At 31.0% G+C, this 24,670-nt stretch overlaps 1 protein-coding gene across 2 annotated transcripts; it reads right to left on the bottom strand.

The window, feature by feature from the left end:
• Positions 1–444: 444 nt before the first annotated feature.
• LOC127739126 (estrogen receptor-like) lies at positions 445–24,670 on the bottom strand. 2 transcript variants are annotated; one of them, XM_052250712.1, is made up of 9 exons: positions 24,603–24,670; positions 18,872–19,071; positions 18,180–18,290; positions 16,015–16,128; positions 8,836–8,954; positions 7,429–7,609; positions 5,964–6,105; positions 5,530–5,660; positions 445–4,904 (listed from the first exon to the last, which is right to left on the bottom strand). In XM_052250712.1, exons 2-9 carry the CDS (start codon positions 18,993–18,995, stop codon positions 4,627–4,629), a joined length of 1,200 nt encoding a protein of 399 aa, XP_052106672.1. In that variant the 5' UTR covers positions 18,996–19,071; positions 24,603–24,670; the 3' UTR covers positions 445–4,626. The 2 variants fall into 2 exon arrangements, with proteins under 2 accessions (XP_052106672.1, XP_052106671.1); XM_052250711.1 differs by lacking the exon at positions 24,603–24,670 and adding an exon at positions 24,034–24,591.

Below are 24,670 nucleotides of genomic sequence, written 5' to 3'. Positions count from 1 at the left end.
ATACATCAAATCAGAGACATATAATACTTATTATATGTCTCTGATCAAATATACTAGTAGTTGACCTATTTCTTATATTATCTGAGATACGGACTTGACCACAAAACTTTAACCTTGATCACTGATCCATGAAATGAGGTCGAGATCGGGTGAAATCTGTCTGACGGACATGTAGAGGTTGCAAGGAACCCAGCATACCAAATATAGTTATCCTATTACTCATAATATGAGAGAAATTCACATAACACAAAAACTCAAATTTATTTTTCAAGCAGTTGCTGAACCATGAAATTGAGGTCAAGGACAGTGGACATATGACAGACAATGACAATGGGGCAGACTGCCACAGGGACATACAGTCATTATTTGTTCAAAGTGAAACTAACTCAGAGTGTTCTACATTTGTATTTCCTTTTTTTTACAAATCAAAACAACAAAAATATAATTTGTTTTTCCATCTCTTTAATTTCAAATTGTCTACATTCATTTTACGTTGCTACATTTTATTCTGCAACTTTCATAAAAACAATTTTTTGCAACAAAATGACAAAACAATATACAGTTTATTAATTATCAACAAAGACGGGTATTTTACAAACATACAAAACGTGTTATACACGCAGAGAAGATCCTTATTTGAACATCCTGTTACTTAAGAAACAATTAACATATACCCTCCATTTCCATCTCTAAGTTGTTTTATATTCAAGTATCACAGTGCTGTATCAGCTCCATGATATCATAAACAAATTTCATCAACTTAAGAAATCAGTCATACCCACTAAAATATAAAATATCAGAGTTTTTAATAAACATTTAAATAATTTCATGTAAGAAAATATTTAAGAATATAAATCATCATTTCAATGCCTTTTAGTTTGTTGAAATGGTCTGCCTCGTGTATATAATATAAAACCTTTCATGACATAACCCCAACATACTCAAATGTTGTCCTGGGTTTAAAATGACACACGCATCTATGGAACCTATTCTTATTTCTAAGAGAAGTGGTGCTATTTTCTATTCTCTATCAAACAATGCTTATGAGCATGTCAGCATATTCTGTTCTGAAGGTTCTATTAGAGTATAACAAAATGATTTGAACACCAAATTACTGCAAATTTCTGAGGACCTGGATGGGAGTCCCTCAATTGTGTATTCTTAAAATTTTTAAGCCATTTTTCTCTTATTCTTTATATTTTAACACCCCATTATTCTCTATTCGTTACTTTTCTGGCCAATTATTCTGTAGTATTGGTCCATTATTCTCTATTCTGAAAACCCAGTCTAGACCCTCATTTCTGTAAAACATTATACTCTGGAAGAGTCCTAGTTGCACCAAACACTAGTCAACATACATGGCAAAAAAAATCAGCACTTTACTGCACCAAATACCAAAAAGAAAGAAATAAAAATAACTGCATAATAATCATTAATTTTAAGCACCAATACTGCAATATCTTATCTTCATCAAAAATACTGTTCAACTTTCAAATCTATCCCCATAACATACATGTACATAACATACATGTACATTACATACATGTACATAACATACTACAGTGTTGTACAAGTCTTTCCACATAACATACATGTACATTACATACATGTACATAACAAACTACTGTGTTGTACAAGTCTTTCCACATAACATACATGTACATTACATACATGTACATAACAAACTTCAGTGTTGTATTAGTCTTTTCCCATAACATACATGTACATAACATACATGTACATTACATACATGTACATAGCAATCTACTGTGTTGTATAAGTCTATCCCATAACATAAATGTACATTACATATATGTATATTACATACATCTACATTACATACATGTACAAAACAAACTACTGTGTTGTACAAGTCTATCCCCATAACATACATGTACATTACATACATGTACATTACATACATGTACATTACATACATGTACATTACATATATGTATATTACATACATCTACATAACATACATCTACATAACAAACTATTGTAGTGTAGAAGTCTATCCCTATGACATACATGTACATAACAAACTATTACTGTATTTCTACTTTTCTACATGTGCTTTTTCTTTTCACTGTGTAAATATAGAGTCAGAAGTTTTAACTTGTCGTCTTAGGATAAAATATAACCTACTGTGAACTAAATCTGAATATGTGGTTTTTCGAGTTTTAAACAGGAACCTAAGTACATATCTGTCAACTCAATTTACATGTAACTTGAGTAGTAAATCATGTTTTTAAAAAAAACTGTTGGAAGTATAATTTATGATCTTAAGTCAAAGGAGTTGGTAGAATAAGGAGCTTTTGGTATGTGTAAATTGCAAATGTTATCAGATTTGGTTGAGCATCATGAACTTTTTCAAGTTACTCTAGCTCAATACTGTAAACAACGTCAGAAAAAAAGCCTTATAACCTTATCCTTAATTACAATTGTATGATAACCTTACCATAAGCTGGGACTATTATACTAACGTCCCAGACCCCATAATAGTCTCAGCCATAAGTTATTTTATTTTAAAAGTGTAAAATAAGGTGGAAAAAATTAACCACTATATTATTTTTTAAATGTCAATTTAACATGTTTAATAAACATAAAATGTATGACTTGACAACAGAAATATTGAAAACAGGGATAAAAGTTTTACCTTGGGTAAAAAGTAAAAAGCACAGAGTTAACAACTAAAATATCAACAGTACACAATACATTGACAAGTTAAACAAAGCACTAATATATCAATAACATATCGTCAAAAAAAATATGATTCAGTAGCTTTTTCATATGTAAATCATTTAAGCAAATTCATATAAATAGTCCACTCTAGTTTTACCAATTTTTGAAATTTGAAAGAGTTGTCTCTCTTGTTTTTTAAACAAGTTAGAGTCGTCTCCCTTTCTGAGAAAAATCTTCAATAGACTTGTCTAGCAACTTAAATATTTTCTTAAGCAAACGCGAAAAATGATAATGTTGAATTTTATCAAACAAATAAACATCCTCAGTGTCAATGAAACTGAGGTTTTTAAAAATTTAGAAAATGAAATAAACCGGAAATAAGTCTTAATAGACGTGAGTTTTCCTATATTTACTTATTTATCATCATATGAAATAAATTTGTTATTAATGAGTCTTTTATAAATGATTTTGTTTTGATTGTAACTAAATATAAATGAGATCATCCATATTGCACATCTATATACTGTGAAAGCATTATTGTTCATGGGTACCAGTTTTCATGGATTTTCTGGTTCCCTATAAACAAAGAAATTTAGCATCTACATACTAGTAGGAAAACATTTTCCATTGGTTCTAATTTGTTAATCAGAAAACATCAATTTAAAACCCCACGAACCAACAATGTTTTCACAAACCACAAACAAAAGATACCAAGGAAGAAAAATTCTTAGAAATTATTTTATAAAACTTTCATTAATGAAACAGGAAACATATGTTAGCATATTTATCAACTGTATGCCCTAGTAGAAACATGTGATAATTTGTTGTACAAAATGTATAATTAAATTAAAACATTTATCAATTAAATTTAATAATTCAAATTAAGATTTTTGAACATGTTATAAAGCCATTCTTTCTATTTTTAACCGCAGTCCCATATATACTTCAAACATTTAATGCATATGTAAATAATTCTTAGGGCTTTCAACACTTTAACAGTACAAGAATATCACAAAAAGTTTCGTTTTCATCATTTTACCATGGAAACAATGAAATTCCTTTTATTGACTAAACTAAAAAATTCCCTACATATCAAAACTAGAAAATACATTGTATTATTTTACTTAGTCCTATTTTGTCATGTGGTTAACATCTTCTACAGAATATATAATACATCTTTAAATTATAAAAATATGTAAAATTATCTTTTGCCTAGTCAAAACAATAACACATTTGATTTGATATTTTGAAGTTATATAAAATGTGTGAAAAACATTTATGACGAGAAATCATTTCAAATTAATATAAAGTAATATTATTCTGATTTCAATAAGAATGATCACATTAAGCTACAAAAATCACAGTCTGAATGAAAAACAGATCTTGCATCCACATTTCGCTAACAAGGATCTGAAAATGCTCCATTTTAACATTCTTAAGACCTTTCGGGATCCTTTAGGGGCTTCTTGTATCCCTGTGAATATTACTAAATTCTAAATATCTTTCAATCCTCTAACTTTGAGGTAGATATTTTGAGGTAATATACAACAAATGAGGCAGATATGATATAAATATGAGGTAGACATATGGAAGGTACATATACAAAAGACATTGATGATAATGAATTGAATATTTGATCCTTTGAGGATGATTTTACTACTGTTTTTCACGGAGACTGATGTTGTTAACAGAATGATCATCTCCGCATATGTTCCATAGCTGTTAACCGATCCCAACGATAGAAGTTTGGTATAGACATTCACATTTAGAGGTACAATGAGATACCTTTGATGTTATGATGATGTTGTCATGACAACAGCCACTGTTAAGACAACAATAACAACAACATCAGTGCTGTTGTCTTGATCACTTGGAGCTGATATTTATTTGGCCCTGAGGGCACTTTTTGTTCATTCCACGATGTTTTGAACATCAACGATTTCATGTTGTTGGATTTTCCGTTTTGATTTCAGTGTAGTCCTGAGAGTCTAACATTTCCTTTAAAAGATCAGAGAAAGTGACAGAACCTTCTTGTTTAAGTTTTTGGAAATAAGCTATTGCCCTTTCGCCTGCTTGTCTGATATGAGTTAACATGAGTAATATTGAAGGAACGTGTCGTAGATTGTCAGGATGGTATTTCTGTGCTGTATCCACCACTGCGTCTAGAATCGACTGTCTCATTCTATGTATTTTATCACAACTTGTTAGTCTCCTGACTTCTGTAAAATATAACATGGATTCATCAATTATCTATATTGAAAAAATATCCTCTTGATATAAATCATGGTTTCAGCATTCAATGCATTGTGGGTAATATTTTCAAAAGTGGACACCAAAATGTTGTGATTGGCTAATATCATCCTAAACAATAGAAATTCAACCAATAATGTGACATCATATCCATTTTGGTGTATGATCTTAGTGCTTTACATCTGAACTAGCGAACTAAACTGTTTAAAAATCTATAGGATATACAATGAATAATTTACAAGCTGTATATAATTCATACTATATCATATCTATATTTTACTCATCCTGTATATGCATGAAATATTTGCCACTTGGGAAGATGTAAGAAGACTTGACATCTTGGAGTAACATTCTTTCATATTTTCTGCATTTGAATTACTAAGATAAACTTTAAACCTTGGCTCTCAGGTAAAAAATTTGAAGTACCAAATTTGTGCTCAAAACACCAAATCCAGCATTTTGATTGGCTGAATTCTGAGTTTGAGTACAATAATCGTAATCCAAATTTTTATGACCGCAAGTCCAGGATTATGTGTAGACATTGACTAAGACTGTAGCTAGTAAAACCTGGATTATGTGTAGACATTGACTTACCTGCATTGACTAAGACTGTAGCTTGTAACAGTAGAGACTCATTTTTGTGTAGTTGATATTGTATAAAGTTCTCTGACACAGCACTGACTTGCTCAAACACTTCTGTCATCCCCATCATTTCCCAGTGTGATCTTAAAGTAAAATAATTTCTAGATTATACATGCTGCAATGTTTTAAAAATTAAATTTTACAAAGTTTCCAAATTTTTAGAAATACAGTTATGTTGGAGAATAAAATAAATGCATCCAATCCAATAAAATCTTTATCAAACTTAAGGAAATTTTCACTCTTCAGTATAAACTAAGCAAATTTTGAAATAAATGGTGTCTCTTGCCATCGTAACTCATAGATATGAAGTAATATTGCAGAAAAAAACAACTCCCTCCAACTGATAACTGCTTTGATCCCCAAAATCACAAATGATTAAAACTCACCTGTCAAGAACAAAATCTGGAGCAAACACCAGTCTCTTTCCATTGTAACTCATAGATCTGAAGGTACAGTTGAGTAAGAGTAATTCCATCCAACAGCATTCAATTAAATGGACCTGATCACTCAATGATAGATCAATATAACCTGAAATAGTATATACAAATCTTAACACTGTTATATATTCTTTGGTAGAAGCTGTCTTATATAGCAAATAGTGTGGTCTTAAATTATGGTCCTTAACCTTTTCACCTTTTCAGAATCTAATGCATTCTGGGATATATTTTTCATTTGTGTGTACAAACAATGAGATTACCCATAGTCCTTTAGATTCTGGAAAGGCGAATTTAAGCCAAAATTTAACATTGGTATTTGTTGATTCTCTATTAAGAAAGCAGTATTTAGAAGTAAGAATAGAGACTGGTTGGATTCATGATCAGAATAATGTGCCCAGGAGTACGTCATATCTTACTTTAAATTATTTGGACAGAAATATTCATATCACATCAACATATAATTATCTGGAATATTGTTGTTATGCTATCCACTGCACATTTAATTTTTGAAACACCATCTGTAAAAGTTTGGTTGTAAAAATATTTTCAAGGGCTAATAATTTCTAATTTTTATCCATTGTATGGATGAAGTATTATTGAAAACATTTGATTACATAAACTATAGAACATGTAGAAAGATAAAAGACTATACATTAGAATTTTGTTTCTTTATGTAAAAGATTGAGTATAAATATATGTTGTTGCGAGTGTAACAAATAGACATCCAGATATTTTATGATAATTCCCAAATTAAATCTTCCTTCCATTTGTTATCATTGATTGAAATTAAATTAAGTATTTTTGTCATCTTAAAGTTAATGACCCATAAAATTTAAGGCTTATTGATCCTATTATCGTCACAATAGTTTTCAGGTGTAATACCACCATTGATTTTCCCCTATTAGTCTTTGTTAAATTTGCACTTTTCAAAAAATTTTGCAGAATTTATCTTTGTTTCAAATAAAGAAATACTTGGCATGAGTAAAGTTTTATCCTGTCCAGTACTATAGAAAAAAATTCACATAACATTTCATTGCATATGAGAAAATAACCATCACTGGAAGTTAACCAATCAAATTTTCCCCCTTTTTTAACCTGTATACAAGCTTTAGTAACCATGTAACCTCAAGTTTCCAAAATATTCTATTTAAACCCCAAATAAAAAAATAATGGTGCTTTAAAATACCCAAGATATATGTTTATGACCCAGAAATGTTTTACTGCAATGAAATGTAGGATCAATTACCTACAACTGTCAAATTCAAGGGAATATTTTTTTTCAACCTATTTTCGTATGCAACCGGATGTGACGTACTATGATTTGGTGGTATTACACCTTCAGACTAAATGTTAACCAGTAATATCAAATAACATAATAAAAGATGTCTGGACACTTCACTCCCATCACACTTACCTGGAACATTTTTAGCCCAGTTAATCAGTTGGACCAATTCCCTTTCTGCCAGTTTAACCAGAGAATTTAACAAATGTGTTCTGGATGGTGGCATGTTATGATTGTGGTAACTTTCTACGATCGGCATGTCTGCTTTAGATAGAGCGTCTAATATGGCTGAGGTCTCTGACCTTCTTGGACTCTGAAATCAATATTATATATAGATCTACATACCAACATAAACTTTACTGTCTTATAGCAATAAGTCAGAAATGATCTAAAGCTTATAGAAGCTTTTCTTTCTTGAGGGTGTGAATGCCCTTTACAGTCAGGCGTCAAACAGTAATTTTCGGCTACCGTTAGCGTCAAATTGGTTAAAATTTTACCGTGATTTGTCAAAATATCCTTATCATGATTCGTCAGAGGTCTCAAATAATTATCATTACTGTTAATTTTGGAAAAAAATTAGTGTGATTCGTCAAAATCAGTCGATTTTTTTATTGTCTAAAAGAAAGTGTACATTTTATTGTCATGCACCAAAAATTACCGTTAACGTCATATGGCAAGAATTTTAACAATTATTAGTCATGAAGGTACCCCCATTACGACCCTCTTTCATGGTTTCACTTTCCATATTCAAAACTTACAAATCTTCTATCTGCTTATCAAAGGCTCAATATTTAAAAAAAATAATTCTAAAAATCTAAATTTTGTTTACAGGTACATGTGTACTGATATCTTTACCTGGATTTAACCCAGTTTTCAATATCAGAATAAAAACATTACAAAAGTCATTTATGTCTATATATAACTCCATGTTAATTGCTTGCATTCTTTGTCCTTTACTTTGTAACAGTCAGGGTGATTTTTATTAGTTTAAACTTTAACCCTTTGGTATATAAAGGTGTGAATCTTTTATCTATGTATAAAATATTAATATAATTGTTAATAAAAGTTGTAACAAACCTACCAAATTAAAGAATAGATCATTTTCTTCTTGAATAAATATAAACTATTATCTTATATTAGTTGTCTTTATGTACCTGTCCCAAGACAGGAGTCTGTAATTCAGTGGTTGTTGTTGGTTCATGCCTGTCATATTTATTTTTCATATGGGTTTTTCTCATTGTTAAAGGCCTTACAGTGGCCTATAATTAATTACATCTACTTCTTTTGAACTCTGGCGGATAGTTGTCTAATTGGCAATTATACTACATCTCCTTATTTTTATATTAATTGACTATTCGATAACATGAATGAAGGGAGTTGCCATCAAAGGCTTCTTACTAATTATATTTGAATCAATACAGGCTTTTAGCTAGATTAGAACGCTGACTTGTAGAGTTGTTATTTTTATTAAAGGAAATGGTGTCCCTTCCTTCTTGTCAGAGGTAACCTGTTTATGTATACATTTTGATGAATACTTACTTTAGCTGGATTAGGACTGCCACTTGTAGAGTTGACTATATTATCAGTAGAATCTGCTCGACTTCTTTTTGCTGGAAGTTTACTATTAGCACTTGACTTCCTTTCTTTTCTTTGTGTTCCTACAACAAAATAATGAAAAACATAACTAATTGACTCCTGTACAATTTTTATAAAATGCTTCGCTGGGGCGCAGCTTGATACGACCGCAGAGGTCGAACCCTGAACAGTTGGGGCAAGTATGGACACAACATTCAAGCTTGATACAGCTCTGAATTTGGATTGTTATTAAATATTTGACACAGCATAGGTTTCTGACACAGAAAGAATGTGGTCTAAGAACTTGAATTTTTTTAATTTACCTATTATGGTCCAATGTCCAAAATCAAAATACATGGTTAGATTCAGCATATCAAAGAACCCCATATTTTCAATTTTTGTTGAAATCAAACAAAGTTTAATTTTGGACCCCAACTTGGACAAACTTGAAAACTGGGCCCATAATCAAAAATCTAAACACATGTTTAGATTCAGCATATCAAAGAACCCCAATAATTCAATTTTTGCTAAAATCAAACTAAGTTTAATTTTGGACCCTTTGGACCTTAATGTAGACCAATTTAAAAAACGGGACTTAAAATTAAAAATCTAAATACACAGTTAGATTTGGAATATCAAAGAACCCCAATAATTCAATTTTTGATGAAATCAAACAAAGTTTAATTTTGGACCCTTTTGACCTCAATATGAACCAATTTGATAGCGGGGCCCACAAATAAAAAATCTAAATTCATGGTAAGTTTCAGCATATCAAAGAACCCCATATATTCAATTTTTGTTGAAATCAAAAAAAGTTTAATTTTGGACCCCAACTTGGACCAACTTGAAAACTGGGCCCATAATCAAAAATCTAAACACATGTTTAGATTTAGCATATCAAAGAACCCTAAGAATTCAATTTTTGTTAAAATCAAACTAAGTTTAATTTTGGACCCTTTGGACCTCAATGAAGACCAATTTTAAAAAATGGGACCCAAATTAAAAATCTAAAAACACGGTTAGATTTGGCATATCAAAGAACCCCAATAATTCAATTTTTGATGAAATCAAACAAAGTTTAATTTTAGACCCTTTTGACCTCAATATGAACCAATTTGATAGCGGGGCCCACAAATAAAAAATCTAAATACATGGTTAGATTCAGCATATCAAAGAACCTCATATATTCAATTTTTGTTGAAATCAAACAAAGTTTAATTTTGGACCCCAATTTGGACCAACTTGAAAACAGGGCCCATAATCAAAAATCTAAATACATGTTTAGATTCAGCATATCAAAGAACCCCATATATTCAATTTTTGTTGAAATCAAATAAAGTTTAAATACTGGACCCTATCTTGGACCAACTTGAAAACTGGACCCATAATCAAAAATCTAAACACATGTTTAGATTCAGCATATCAAAGAACCCCAAGAATTCAATTTTTGTTAAAATCAAACTAAGTTTAATTTTGGACCCTTTGGACCTTAATGTAGACCAATTTAAAAAACAGGACCCAAAATTAAAAATCTAAATAAACGGTTAGATTTGGAATATCAAAGAACTCCAATAATTCAATTTTAGATGAAATCAAACAAAGTTTAATTTTGGACCCTTTTGACCTCAATATGAACCAATTTGATAACGGGGTCCACAAATAAAAAATCTAAATACATGGTTAGATTCAGCATATCAAAGAACCCCATATATTCAATTTTTGTTGAAATCAAACAAAGTTTAATTTTGGACCCCAATTTGGACCAACTTGAAAACTGGGCCAAAAATCAAAAATCTAAATACATGTTTAGATTCAGCATATCAAAGAACCTCATGTATTCAATTTTTGCTAAAATCAAACAAAGTTAAATTTTGGACCCTTTGGACCTTAATGTAGACCAATTTGAAAACTGGACCCAAAATTAAAAATCTATATACACTGTTAGATTCGGCATAACAAATAAATAAATGTGATCAAAGATTTTACAAATCTAATGCGCCATACTGTGCAATTAAAGATTACTTCTTGAAATTTTTCAATATTTGAAATTTGAAAAAAAAAAAAATATTTGAAGAATAATTCTTTTTAATTTCTGAAATCTGAAATGAGAAAAAATTGACCCCCCACAATTTCTTTTTATCCCCCCCCCCCCCCCCTTTTTTCCCCCAAAAAATTCTTTCCCTCAAGATATGGTTATAATCTCAATTCAAATTTCCAATGGAGTTGGCAACCATAATTACCCATTTAAATTTACCATAGTGCTAACTTAATCTATTTTATAATAGAATTAAAAATATAGTGTCAAATCTTTCATATGGATTTTTTTGTAAAAAAAAAAGATGCAACATTTGCAGATATTTTTACTGGTCTTCCTTTATAAATATGTATTTCTTTAAACATAATTTAAAAGCAGTGTAAGGGAAGTAACCAAAACGTTGTATTTGGATTACCTCCCTTACACTGTTTTAAATTATCTTTATTGTTCATTAACCATTACTTTATACATAATTTAAAAGCAGTGTAAGGGAGATAATTTCAATGATGTATTTGATTTATCTCCCTTACACTGCTTTAAATTATGTTTTGTACTAAAGTATTTGTCCATTAACCAGGACAACCTTGTTTTTCCCCCTTTTTTGCCCCTAATTCCTAAATGGTTTGAGCCATAACCCCCCAAAGCAAATCCTAACCATCCCTTTGTGGTATGGAAACTTGTAGTATAATTTCAGAGAGATCCATACACCGTTCCACAGTTATTGTCTGGAAACTAGAAAATGCTTATTTTTGGCCCCTTTTTGGCCCCTAATTCCTTAACTGTTGGTACCATAACCCCCAAAATCAATCCCAACCTTCCTTTTGTGGTATTTAACCTTATGGTAAAATTTCAAAAAGATCCATTCACTTAAACTAAAGTTAGAGTGCGAAAACCAATGTGTCTTCGGACGACGACGCCGGACGACGCCGACGACGCCGGACGACGACGACGACGACGCCAACGTCATACCAATATACGACCACAAAATTTTTTTGCGGTCGTATAATAACACTATACACCAGTATCTCCTTCGTAATTTTCCTTAGCAATGTATTAAAATGTATTTCTCAGCAACCCTTATATTAACCTTATTTTGAAAAACTTACATTTTTAAAATACTGTAAACCAACTTATTTTCGCAGATACTTTTTTTCATGTTTAGCACTTTCTAGTCCACTTTGAGGCGATATAATTCCGCAATTATTTAATTACTTGATGTAGTTAAATAAGGAAAGATCCAAGTTTTACATATATATTTGCGACGATTTCTATTCACGTTATTTTTCTACTCGCAAAAGTCGCGAAAAATAAATCACTCATGAAAATTAGTTGGTTTACAGTATGTGTTTGATAAAACGTTCATATTCCTGTCATTTCTACTACAGAAAGAGTTTGCTATATGTAATTCATTTAATTTGTTTTAAAACATTTCCTAGCTTGAGACATCATTTTTCTGTTATTTTTTAGTAATTTTTTTAAAGCTTTTATCTCAAAGAAAATTAGAGCATACAGACATATCTAACACAATACATATTTTCTTTAAGATTTCATGAATTCTACATTCATTAAAATGTTTATTTTGCATTTCCTTTTATATTTTAGTGAAAACAATGAGTTTAACTTATATTGATAGCAATCAACTACTGGCAGCTTTAATCAATTTCATAAAGTTTCATAAAACTTTAATACTTATAAGATGACATAGCTTTTAACAAAGGAGTAGGGGCAGGGCATTAAGGCTCTGTTAAGGACCAAGAAAAAATAAATTATTGGGAACTATTTCAAATTTGCACATAATGTTTAAAAATGCGTTAAATCAAGAAATATAAATGAATTTCATAAGGTTTTTTATGTTTCGTTTAAGGAAACATCTTGAGCAAGAAACAACAAAACAGTCCAAAAGAAGCTTTATAATAACTATTGACATATTCTCACCAAATATAGAGTTGTTTCTTGGGTGCGCACATACTTTTCCAACCTAACATATACTTAAAAGTTGACGTTAAACAAGAAAAATCAAGAAATTTTACAAAATATACAAATTTTGTCATGGTTTGTTGCCTATGAAATTTGTGTTTTTATTTTCTGAACACAGTGTACCTAAGTGGAGTTAGGACAAGTTTAAGAATATATATATATATATATATGAAAACTTTTCAAATTGTACTAATATTTGTGCCAAATAAGGGCCTTATTGCCCCTACTCCTTTCATTTTATACCTAGAGGACCTTATGTATTTGGGTGGCACCCGTGGACCCCATCCATTGCAAGTTACTGTAAGCTGTCATTTGGATATCAAAAATGCCTTTATAGAGGACTGTAAAACTGACAAGATACATAAGGCTGGTGCAATATATTCTGAGAGAAATTTGTAACCCCTCAAAGTTGTCCCATGATATGGTAAATAGTATAGGCAGTTGATGTACATTGTACTATGGTGTCAGTAAATACCACTGACCAACAAAATGCAATTGCCTATACAATACTCAAAATCTCCTTATTTTTGGTACACTTATTAAATTCTTTTAATTTTACAAACTTTAGCCCTTTGGTATATAAACATGATAAAGGTGTGAATAATTTATCTGTGTATAAAATCATAATTTAATTGTTAATAAAAGTTATAACAAAACTTACCAAATTAATGAATAAGTAATTTCCTTTATTAATAAATATGTACTGGAACAAAAGTCACAATTAATCCAACTTTACAGTTTTGTCCCAAAATAATGTTTTTTCAGGTATGATAATTATGTGGGTATATATACAAGAAAGATAATTTATGCAGGACGTAATACTTCGTAAGAGTTTGGGTCACTGTCCTGCGTAGGTATAGAGCCATACAGATATTGATCCTTGGTGTCAATGACCTCTGGCAAAGTTCCAATACACAAAAAAACATAAAAAATATATATTGCATTCAATTCTATTGCAAATTAAAATAGTTCCTCATTTTTATGAATTGATTTTTTTTATCAAAATAATTACTTTACACAGTAGAGTAACCATGAAATAAATCAATTCTAAAGTTGAATGTAATTGTTATCGCTGAATACAACTTTCCAAATTTAAAAATGCTAAGTAAAGAAATAAAATCTAATATATCCAATTTCCAAATATGAGATTTAAAAGGTAAACTTCATATGTTTTACAATTTCTTCCTTAAATGACAACTACCTTGAGACAATGATATGTCCTAAAAGTCATTGCTCCATATATATGTGTCCTTTAGGTTATTCAACTTCTTGTAATCTAAACTCAATTTAGAACTTCAGATATTGATTTCCCCCCCAAGATAATTAATGAATTCATTCAAAGTATAAAAAATAGATCTATATTTAGATTTGCTTAAAAGGCATTATAGAGTGTACAGGAATGCTGATGTTGACCAAATAAGTCCATTCGTTATTACATTTCTGTCAATGGACAACTTACAGATAAATATATAGTATATGTACATTGTCGGAAAATATAAAATTTATTTGTACGAGCTTTAGAAACAGGAAAAAAAAGCAAGGCTCGCTGAGCTTGTCTCCTGTTTTTTAGTGAATACGAATACATTTTATATTTCTGACAATGTAAATATATTGTTTTTATCCTGCAATTTACACCTGGCACTTGAAGCATTTGTTGTTTAAATCCAAATCATTGTCTCTGATTTCTGAAAGACATCGACATAGTTTAAACGAGGACCTCGAAGAGGACCCCAAAATGACCTTTTACACAATAAGAAATATCCACATTACCGCTTGCTCAACATGGAAGCAGGGTAACAGAGACTTAAATAAAGCAAAAATTTATTTGTATACCTGTTTTTGTACAATAGTTGGCTGATTGCAGGATAAATACTTCTTTTCTTACACTGCCATAATGCTGTCTACTAGCCACCCTGAGCTTGAATGCTCTCAGTATTAAAATCTTACCTTTACCCTTCATTTTGTAAGTCTCTCAGGCCTAACAACTTTTTTTTCCATATTTGTATATGCTAGAACTATTAAAATCTTACCTTTACCCTTCATTTTCTAAATCTCTGAGGCCTAACAACTTTTTTTTCCATATTTATCTATACTAGAACTATTAAAATCTTACCTTTACCCTTCATTTTCTATATCTCTGAGGCCTGAAATCTTTTGTTTTTTCATTTGTCTAGGTTACAACTATCTAACCTTTATTCTCACCTTCTTTTTTGCACTTTTTCAGTCTGCAGACCTGAAACCTTTTCAGTATTTGTCTATACTAAAAATTAGAATCTAACTTTTATTCATGCTTACTTTGTAGCACTTTCTTGGTCCAAAATTAACCTTTTTCCATTTGTCTAGGTACAACTCAAAAATGTTTACTTTCATTTACTGTGGATTCATTATTATTCGTTTGGTACCAATTTTCGTGGATTTCGTGGGTACAGGTAAACCACAAATTTAAATGTTCAACGAATCACAAATTTTCTATAAGATTGTATGCAGACTTTGGCAAAACCACGAAATCAAGTATCCACGAAAATGCAAGTTTTCCTCAATTAACGAAAATTGGAACCCACGAAAATAAATGAATCCACAGTATACTGAATTATCCAAGTCTATGTGCCATTACAATTTTTTCATTTTGTCTATGCTAATTCTATTCGAGTCTTATCTTCATTCATGCAGACTGAGTACCTCCTCAGTCTGCAGGCTTGACAACTTTTTTCTTCTGTGCTTGTCTATGCTAACACTATTACAGTCTTACCTTTATTCATGTCTTCTTTGTAGCACTTCCTTGAAGTCTGCAGGCTTGACAGCTTTTTATTCTGTGTTTGCTTATGTTAACACTATTTGAGTCTTACCATTGAATATTCATACTGATGTGGTAGCACTCCATAAGTCTGCAGACTTGACAACTTTTCCTTCGTTGTTTGTCTATGCTAGTAACACTATTAGAGTCTTTCCTTTATTCATGCTGACTTCGTAGCACTTCTTCAGACTGCAGGCTTGACAACTTTTCATTTGGTGTTTTTCTATGCTATTAACTACCTTCATTCAGGCAGACTTCTTATCGCTTGTTAAGTCTGCAGGCGTGAAAACTTTTCCTTCAGTGTTTGTCTATACTATTAACACTATTAGAATCTTACCTTTATTCATGCCGACTTCGTAGCACTTCCTCAGTCTGCAGGCTTGACAACTTTTCCTTCTATGTTTGTCTATAGTACAACTGTTGGTAGCTGGACAAACATAATCTACAGGTCCTGCAAACAAAACGTTTTCTTTCAATAAAAATGTCGGACACATATTAGAATACTGAGGATGATATAATTAGAGGTTTTCACATTAGCAGCTAATTATGTTAAGCCATCCACAGTTAATTTTTGTAAATCAGATCGAAAAACACCAGATACAAGTCATCGACTGTAAATAAATATTATTATTATAATAAAAATTACATTAACATTAACTGGAATCTGGTACACATATATACCTTCTGCATGTTATATCTGGGAATATGTTAGTATAATAGTCCCAGGTTATATGTAAGTCCATTTAGAGAAACAAGCCGTCAGAGAACATCAAAAGGCATGAATAAATGAAAGATTAAAAATACATACTGTCAGGAAGAGAACATCCCAAGGCATGAATAAAGATAAGATTTCCCAAAAACAAACCCTAGACTTGTATTGATTGTTAAATGTCATTATATATAGGTCATAGACCTTGCACTATTAATAAATATAGGTCATACACTCACTGACACAGAAAATATTGGTTAAAAAAATTGTTCTAAAGTTATAAGATAAAGTTCAAATGACGTTAATAACATTATCTATGCTCTATTAACTATAGAAAATAGTATCATTATAAAAAGATCACAGTCAAAGTGAAGTGAACCTAAAAAAAATAGACTTGGTCTGTGAAGTTAAAAATATTGAAATCATTTCAATAATTTGAAAAGAGTCTTTTAATAGATAATTAATTGATCAGGACAATATCTTCAAATCAACAGGATTTGAGAATATTTTATTATTCGATTAAGGTACCACATAAAAAATACAATCAGAATTGGATGATAAAGATAAAACAAATAAAATTGAGAATGGAAATGGGGAATGTGTCAAAGAGACAACAACCCAACCATAGAGCAGACAACAGCTGAAGGCCACCAATGGGTCTTCAATGCAGCGAGAAACTCCCGCACCCGGAGGCGTCCTTCAGCTGGCCCCTAAACAAATATGTATACTAGTTCAGTGATAATGGACGTCATACTAAAGTACATTACAAAAATACAAATGTATATGATTTAATAGAAAGGAGATCAGAATAAAGCATAGAATGAATAGTAAGAAAATAAATCAGCTAATTTTAGAAAATGACCAACCAATTATCTTGCTTGTCTTCTGCAAAGCTGTGGTTAAACAAGTATTAAATGTCAAAGGATTATTTTCATGTAACCTGTTCGTCAACTGTTGACCCTTATTTAACCATCCCCATCAATTGTAACATGTACTAATGTAGTTCAAAATGGACATGTAGAACTACTATTCATTTTTTTAACATTGGCTATCATATATCTGGCTTAAATAGTCGTTTTCTGAATGCTATATTGACTCTGTAATTACAAATGAATACAGGTGTACCAGTTACTTCCCTTACCATGAAGTGGCACTGGTTTCCTGCATTAACAGTTCTTACTTGACCAGTTATTCCCCTTTCCAACGTGTTTCCTGCATTAGCAGTTATTCCCCTTACCATGACACAACATTAACAGTTCATATTTGACCAGTTATTGCCCTTACCATGCATGGCCTTACACTGGTTTCCTGCATTAGCAGTTCTTATTTAACAGTTATTCCCCTTACCTAGAAGTGACACTGGTTTCCTGTATTAGCAGTTCTAATTGGATAGTTATTCCCCTTTCCATGTAATGACACTGGTTTCCTGCATTAGCAGTTCTTATTTGACAGTTATTCCCCTTACCAAGAAGTGACACTGCAGGGAGAGTTTCTGCTGAACTGAAGGGAGATTTTCTGCTGGAATGATGGGAGATTTTCTACTATACTAAAGGAAGAATCTCACCTGCACTGAAGGGAAAATTTCAGCTAAACTTAAGAGAGAGTTTCTGCTGAACTGAAGGAGAGTCTCTCCTGTACTGAAGCTAAATAGATTTTCTGCTGTACTGAAGCTTATGTATGTCCTGGTACAAGAGTTCACTTTACAAAGGTTACTGGTTTGGTAAAGTTTGCTGTAGGGAGGTTTATCTGTAGTATGTTCATGTCAAATTCTTAAAATACTGGTATTAACTTACCCTGGATACTGCGTTTGAAGAAAGCCTTACATCCTTCACAAGACCAAACTCCATAGTGAAATCCTGAGGCGTTATCACTGCAGACCTGACACAGTTTATTGTGACCAGAACCTGAAATGAAAACATTTAATCCTGATTAGAGTTGTACAGTGCACCTGTGTCACTTCTTACAGACATATTGATTTACAGCGGCAAAATTTCACAATAATTATAGTCTACGGTCACCTTGTTAGCATAATCAACTCTTTAACAATCAAACATCTTATGTCATTATATTTTCAAGCATTAGAAATCCATGATTAAACAGCTTAATTAAAGAAAAAAAAATGTTTAAAAAAAGTCTAGTCTCAGCTATCCAGCATACTATTTTTTCAGAAGATATAACAATTTCTATATGTGCATTTGAACACAGAAAAAGAAAAAGGAAAGCTTTAGCCTAGCTAACAACTTTAATTTTTCATATAAAAAAGAAAATGTGGTATGATTGCCAATGATACAACTCTCCACAAGAGACCAAATGTCACAGAAATTAACAACTATAGGTCACCGTATAGCTATATAGCTCAAATAAAATATAATGGTTCTAGCCTATTTTGTTCTCAGACAACTGAAATGTGTCCAAAGTATGAAGATATAAACTAGTAGACTCCCCCTCCCCTTTTCCTCTTCAATCTGAAGCAGCTAAGACTTACCAGAGGACATGATCTCGTGCTTGAGTTTGTGAGTATTGGTGAATGATAAAGAGCCATCAAGCATCGTTAACATCCGACCATCGTGCGGAGATGTTGTTGAGGACGGAATCTGACTAGGCATCATATGGGGGAGTAAATATCCCCCAGGATAACCTCCGGCAAGGCTGTCATCCTTCAGGCTCAGCTTGTCTATGGAATCCCTGTAATATAAATATTTGACTATGGAATCCCTGTGATATAAATATTTGACTATGGAATCCCTGTAATATATATATTTGTCTATGGAATCCTCAGATCCTGTAATATAAATATCTGCTCAAGGACTCCCTGTAATATAAATATCTGCTTAAGGAATCCCTTTAATATACATATTTGCTTAAGTTGTCCTTATGTTCTATTTTCAGCCATTACAGCCATGTTGGTTGGCTGGCCAGATCCCTAGACAATGTTTTAAAACTAGATACCTTAATGCTGATTGAGGACATAATTATTAATAATATAACCTGTATGCCACAAATTTTTGTGTTTTTTAAGAATCAATTTTCCAACTTGGCCATTTAAGGGGAGATAACTCTTATAGTAAAATTTTTATACTGGAATGATAGTGAAATTTTCATTTTTTACTTATAGAAAGAAAACAAGTTGGTGAAACCATTTTTTCTTTTTATTTTCTTAAAGCATATTATAAAACCTATCTTCTCATATTTTATTTCAAAATTCTATCTCATAGATTTCTTTTTATTCACAAAAATGTTTTTTTCATGAACAATCTATTCAAATTTTGGCAATTTTACACGACATTTAGTTTGAAAAATAGCATGGTGACCGATACTTTTTATTATATTTTTGAAAAAAGCATAGTAAAATCTTCATTTCGGCAAAGTATAAGAAAATTCTATCTCAGGAAATATATACTGACAATCCATCTTAAGCGGATTCGACTGTATTAAATAACAGATCAAGTCTGAAAACACTCCCTTAATTTTCAGCTGATACACATGTATATTTGGGGGGTGGGAATGTATAAAATGCCATCTGTGTTTGTTTTATATGTGATACCATGAAAATCCTCACTTCAAAGATCAAAACTAAAATAAAAATGAATAATCAATGGTAAGAAAACAAAAAGATAAGAAATAACAATACACCAACTGTTACAGTAGTGGTCAGGCCTGATGATAGAGAGATATCAACATTTAAATAGATTTTCTCAAGTAGATCAAATATTACTGACATGAAATTAATGCATTTCTACAATTAAATATCATTTCCAGTGTGAAAAGGTCAAACTGACCTATGATTACAAAGTGCAGCTGGCTACTGTATGACCTCACATTTTCTAAACTCTTATCAATATTACTATGGAAACTAGAATATAACTATTTCTTAATTATTTTATCTGGTTTACCAAGTTTCTTGTACATTTAAATTTATACATGAACCTTTTATCACAGAAAATCAGTTTAAATAAAAGCAAATAATCAAAACACCAGATGTATGTTTACAGAAATGAAAAAAAACAACCTTTTTATGTCAAATTTCTAAAAAAAACTTTTTATGTCAATCTTCTAAAAAAAACTTACTGATCTATTAATATATGTAAGTTGTATACAAGTTGAGATAAATATCATAGAGGGAGTTTGTTCTATTTGTATACAAAACAACAATTCCATAAATTTGTATCCAACAAAGTCTGTATCATAATGAATTCAGAAAATGGGGGACTGGTGATTGGTTTAGAACTAAATTCCCTTGTTCCATCCAAAGGTTTGTAAGATACTTGTATAAAAGTTTACATTCAAGGACAAGTACTATCTAAAAATAAGTTGCTGAAGACAGTCTAAAGAAAAATGTCAAGTAAAAGGTCTTGGAATAGTCTTTGGAGAATACAGTCAGCAATAACAACACTGTGACAGGAATAGATTTCCTATCTAAAGAATTTGTCACTAGATATTTTTATTGATCTAATATGTTTCTGATCAATAGTGATATTTAAAGAAAGAAAAGACATTCAACAGTAAAATTGTAATTTGTAACAAAAGAGAGAAAGACAACAATAAAGACAAACTCTATATAAAAGATATGGGGTATACATAAATTAAACAGCAACACATGTACAATGACCAGTGTGATGACTCAAAAATATTAAAGATATATGCAGAGTGGTCAACACTGGTAATAATTTCTTTTTTTCCAACACCACACAAAAATGTTTTGTACATGTGTAACTGAACAACCTAACTAAGAGTGTGGTTAAGTAGCTTCATTAGAATTTGTACACAGTAACCTTATTCTTATTTTACAATTTGTTTTACATATATATTCAAAAAGATTCATAATTAATTTTCTGAAAAGTTTAATTAAATGGGATGAATTTATTTGGCTTCAATAAAAAAAAAACTAGAGTCTAAAGAATGATTCTGTGTCGCTCATCTGCATCTTCAACAGTGGCCACTTTTTAGTAAAAATCATCATTAAAGGGGAATAACTCTATTAAGAGTTAACTGACAATTTCAGTCATGTTGACATATTTGTAGATCTTATCCAGTTGATAATTTTTCCTTGTTAAAGTTATCTCTTTATCTATTATAGTTTTCAAGATAATAGGCAAAAAATGTATAAAAATGTTAAAAATTATCATTTAAGGGTATTAACTTAAATAACGAGTCAACTGAAGATTTAGGCCATTATTGCTTATTTGTAGATCTTGTCTTCATGGTCTTGTTGATCATTTGTGCTATTTGAATTTTCTACCTATTTGTTACAGCTTTCAAGATAATAGGCAAAAATGGGGTAAATCGTCATGAAAGGGCAATAACTTCAATAAGGAGATGACTAACAATTTCTGTTATGTTTGACTTATTAGTAGATCTTGGCTTGTTGATCATTTTTGCTTCTTAAAGTTTCTATCTATCTATTATAGGTTTTAAGATATTAGGCAAAAATGGAAAAATTTGGTAAAAATCTTCATTATAGGGCAATAACTCTAATAAGGAGTCGATTGAAGATCTGGCTATGCTACTTATTCGTAGATCCTGTTGTGATGATCATTTTTACCTATTAAAGATTCTATTAATCTATGATAGTTTTTAAGATAATAGGCAATAACCAAAAAAATTGGTTAAAATCGTTGTTAAAGGGAAATATCTCTAATAAGGAGTCGTCTGACGAATTTGATCATATTTGACTTATTTGTAGATCTGGTCTTGCTTATAATTTTTGCTTTTGAAAGTTTCTGGCTATCTATTATAACTTTTGAGATAATAGGCAAAAAATTTTTAAAATGGTTAAATTCATCATTTAAGGGCAACTACTGTACTCCTATAAAAAGTTGTCGTCTGACAGTTTTGAAGGAAATGTACAAAAGGTAGAGCTCAACATTCTCAACGTTTTTGCTTCCGTCAGATTTTCTCTATTTATAGCGGTTTTTAAAATAATAGGCTAAACTTGCATTTCACCCCTATGTTCTATTTTTAGCCATGTTGGCTATCTTGGTGGACAGGCAGGGTAATTGGACACAAGTTTTAAACTACATGTAGATACCATTATAATGATTGTGGCCAAGTTTGGTTAAATTTGGTCTAGTAGTTTCAGAGGAGAAGACTTTTGTAAAATTAACAGACGACAACAACAACAGACGACGGACGCCAGGTGAGCTAAAAAAAAAAAGTGATTTCAGTTAGAAAAATTAGGATGTATAGATGATTCAAACAGTGGCTTTCACTTCTAGACCCAGAAAACAGTATATATATTCAACTTCAACCTGGTATAAATTAATGAAGTTTATGTATTCATTTCTGATGTAGTACATTTGTATTCTTTTTTAAATACTAAAAATCATTTGGAGAAAGTACATGTGCACTAATAATATATAACTTGTATACAAATACCACTGAAAGTACATTTGTATCTTATAGTTTCATTTTTCCCCCCACTTGTTCCTTTTAATATAGCTAAATTAGGTTTATATATATCTAATTGATTCAAAATTTTAAATAAAGGTAGATAACTCCTGTTTTCAATAATTCTGGAAAAACATGACTAAAACAATTTAAAAATCTCTTATGTCCTCTACCTGATACAACAGACACAATTAAATAGTGATGCACTTCACCAACTCTTTTCAAGCATTCCCACATATTTAAAAAAAAATTAGAGATTTTTTTTACTGATAACATTCCAAATGGGTACACATGGTACAGGAGCACTTTTATTTACCATGTAACATGTATATAACACATTTAAAGTATTCCTTCTGTTGCGTTGTTGAAATAATTGTTATAGGGAATAATCCATTAAATACTAATCAAAATTATCAAATGTATGGGATACACAATAATTTTTTTTTTGGGGGGGGGGGGGAAGGCATCCAGTTCTTTGACAACTTTCAAAGCTTGCTTCCTGTTAACTGCATTCAATCGCCTTGTTCTTTTAATTTTTCAAATTTTTAATTAACCATTTTTTTCTTCCCACATCATCAACAATCTTCAACCGGAAATTATTCGACTACTTTTTTTTCTGAATAAAATTTTTTTTTTTCAAGTTTTCATCTGTGCATCCAAACATTAAGTTGCACATGTTGCAGTTTCCGCAAAAATTCTGTTATTTTATTTGTATATGTGTATCTAAAAAAAACTTACAAAAGCTCAAATATTTTGACACTACATTTGTACATAAGTATGATAAAAGAGGTGAAATGATTCATTGTTATGTGTGTATAATTTGTACACAGGGAGAAGGCATCCAGTTCTTTGACAACTTTCAAAGCTTGCTTCCAGTTAACTGCATTCAATCGCCTCATTCTTTTAATTTTTCAAATTATTAATTAACCATTTTTTTCTTCCCACATCATCAACAATCTTCAACCGGAAATTATTCAACTACTTTTTTTTTCAAGTTTTCATCTGTGCATCCAAACATTAAGTTGCACATATTGCAGTTTCAGCAAAAATTCTGTTTTTTAATTTGTATATGTGTATCTAAAATAAACTTACAAAAGCTCAATTATTTTGACACTACATAAGTATGATAAAAGAGGTGAAATGATTCATTGTTATGTGTGTATTGTACACAGGTGACCTGCATTAGCTATAGTCCATTACAAATCTCTGCAGGCTACACAGACAGACATGCACAAAAAGTTACATAACCACTCTACATACCCAGACATATTATTTCCACAATCTGTTAGAATTCTTATAACAGCACCAATTCCAAAATTATTATCAGAAAATCCTTTTAAAACTGTGAGAGCATCTTCATAATCTTCATCAGGATAATTTAACCTTTCGGCCATAGCATTACTAAGTCCAGTTTGTGTATTACATTCCAAGGAAAATATTCTCCATACATGTATTTTGTACTCAAAGTCGTTTAACAACTTTACAAATATTATTTTTTTATCTTTTAAAAATAGAAAGTTTCAGTAATCTTCATCATAAAATAAAATTATTCGACCGATATGCTGGTCAATACATTGGTCATTCACCTGTGTACTCCAGCCACTACACAAGCTACTTGGTCAGTGTGAAGTGACCCGTAACCATCTAATCTTATGACCTGGTCAGTTTGTAATTGTAAACGTCAAGACTGGACAAGCGTATTAACTATTATGCTACGTCGTAGCAGACGAAACTTACTATTTTATTTCTTACCCAGCCCATGTGTCGGGACTTTTGCTTAGTTCTTTTAAAGTTAAAATAAAGTTTACAAACAAGGGAAATTGTCGTACCGCAAACAAATTTCAGCATTGCTTTTAACTTTCGAGTTCTGGAAAAAGTTTCATAAAAAATATTAGAC

The sequence above is a fragment of the Mytilus californianus genome, unplaced genomic scaffold (assembly GCF_021869535.1).
Source record: "Mytilus californianus isolate M0D057914Y unplaced genomic scaffold, xbMytCali1.0.p SCAF_4, whole genome shotgun sequence".
Classification (NCBI taxonomy): domain Eukaryota; kingdom Metazoa; phylum Mollusca; class Bivalvia; order Mytilida; family Mytilidae; genus Mytilus; species Mytilus californianus.
Note: the sequence above shows the minus strand (reverse complement) of the source record. Positions and strands in the feature narration are given on the sequence as shown.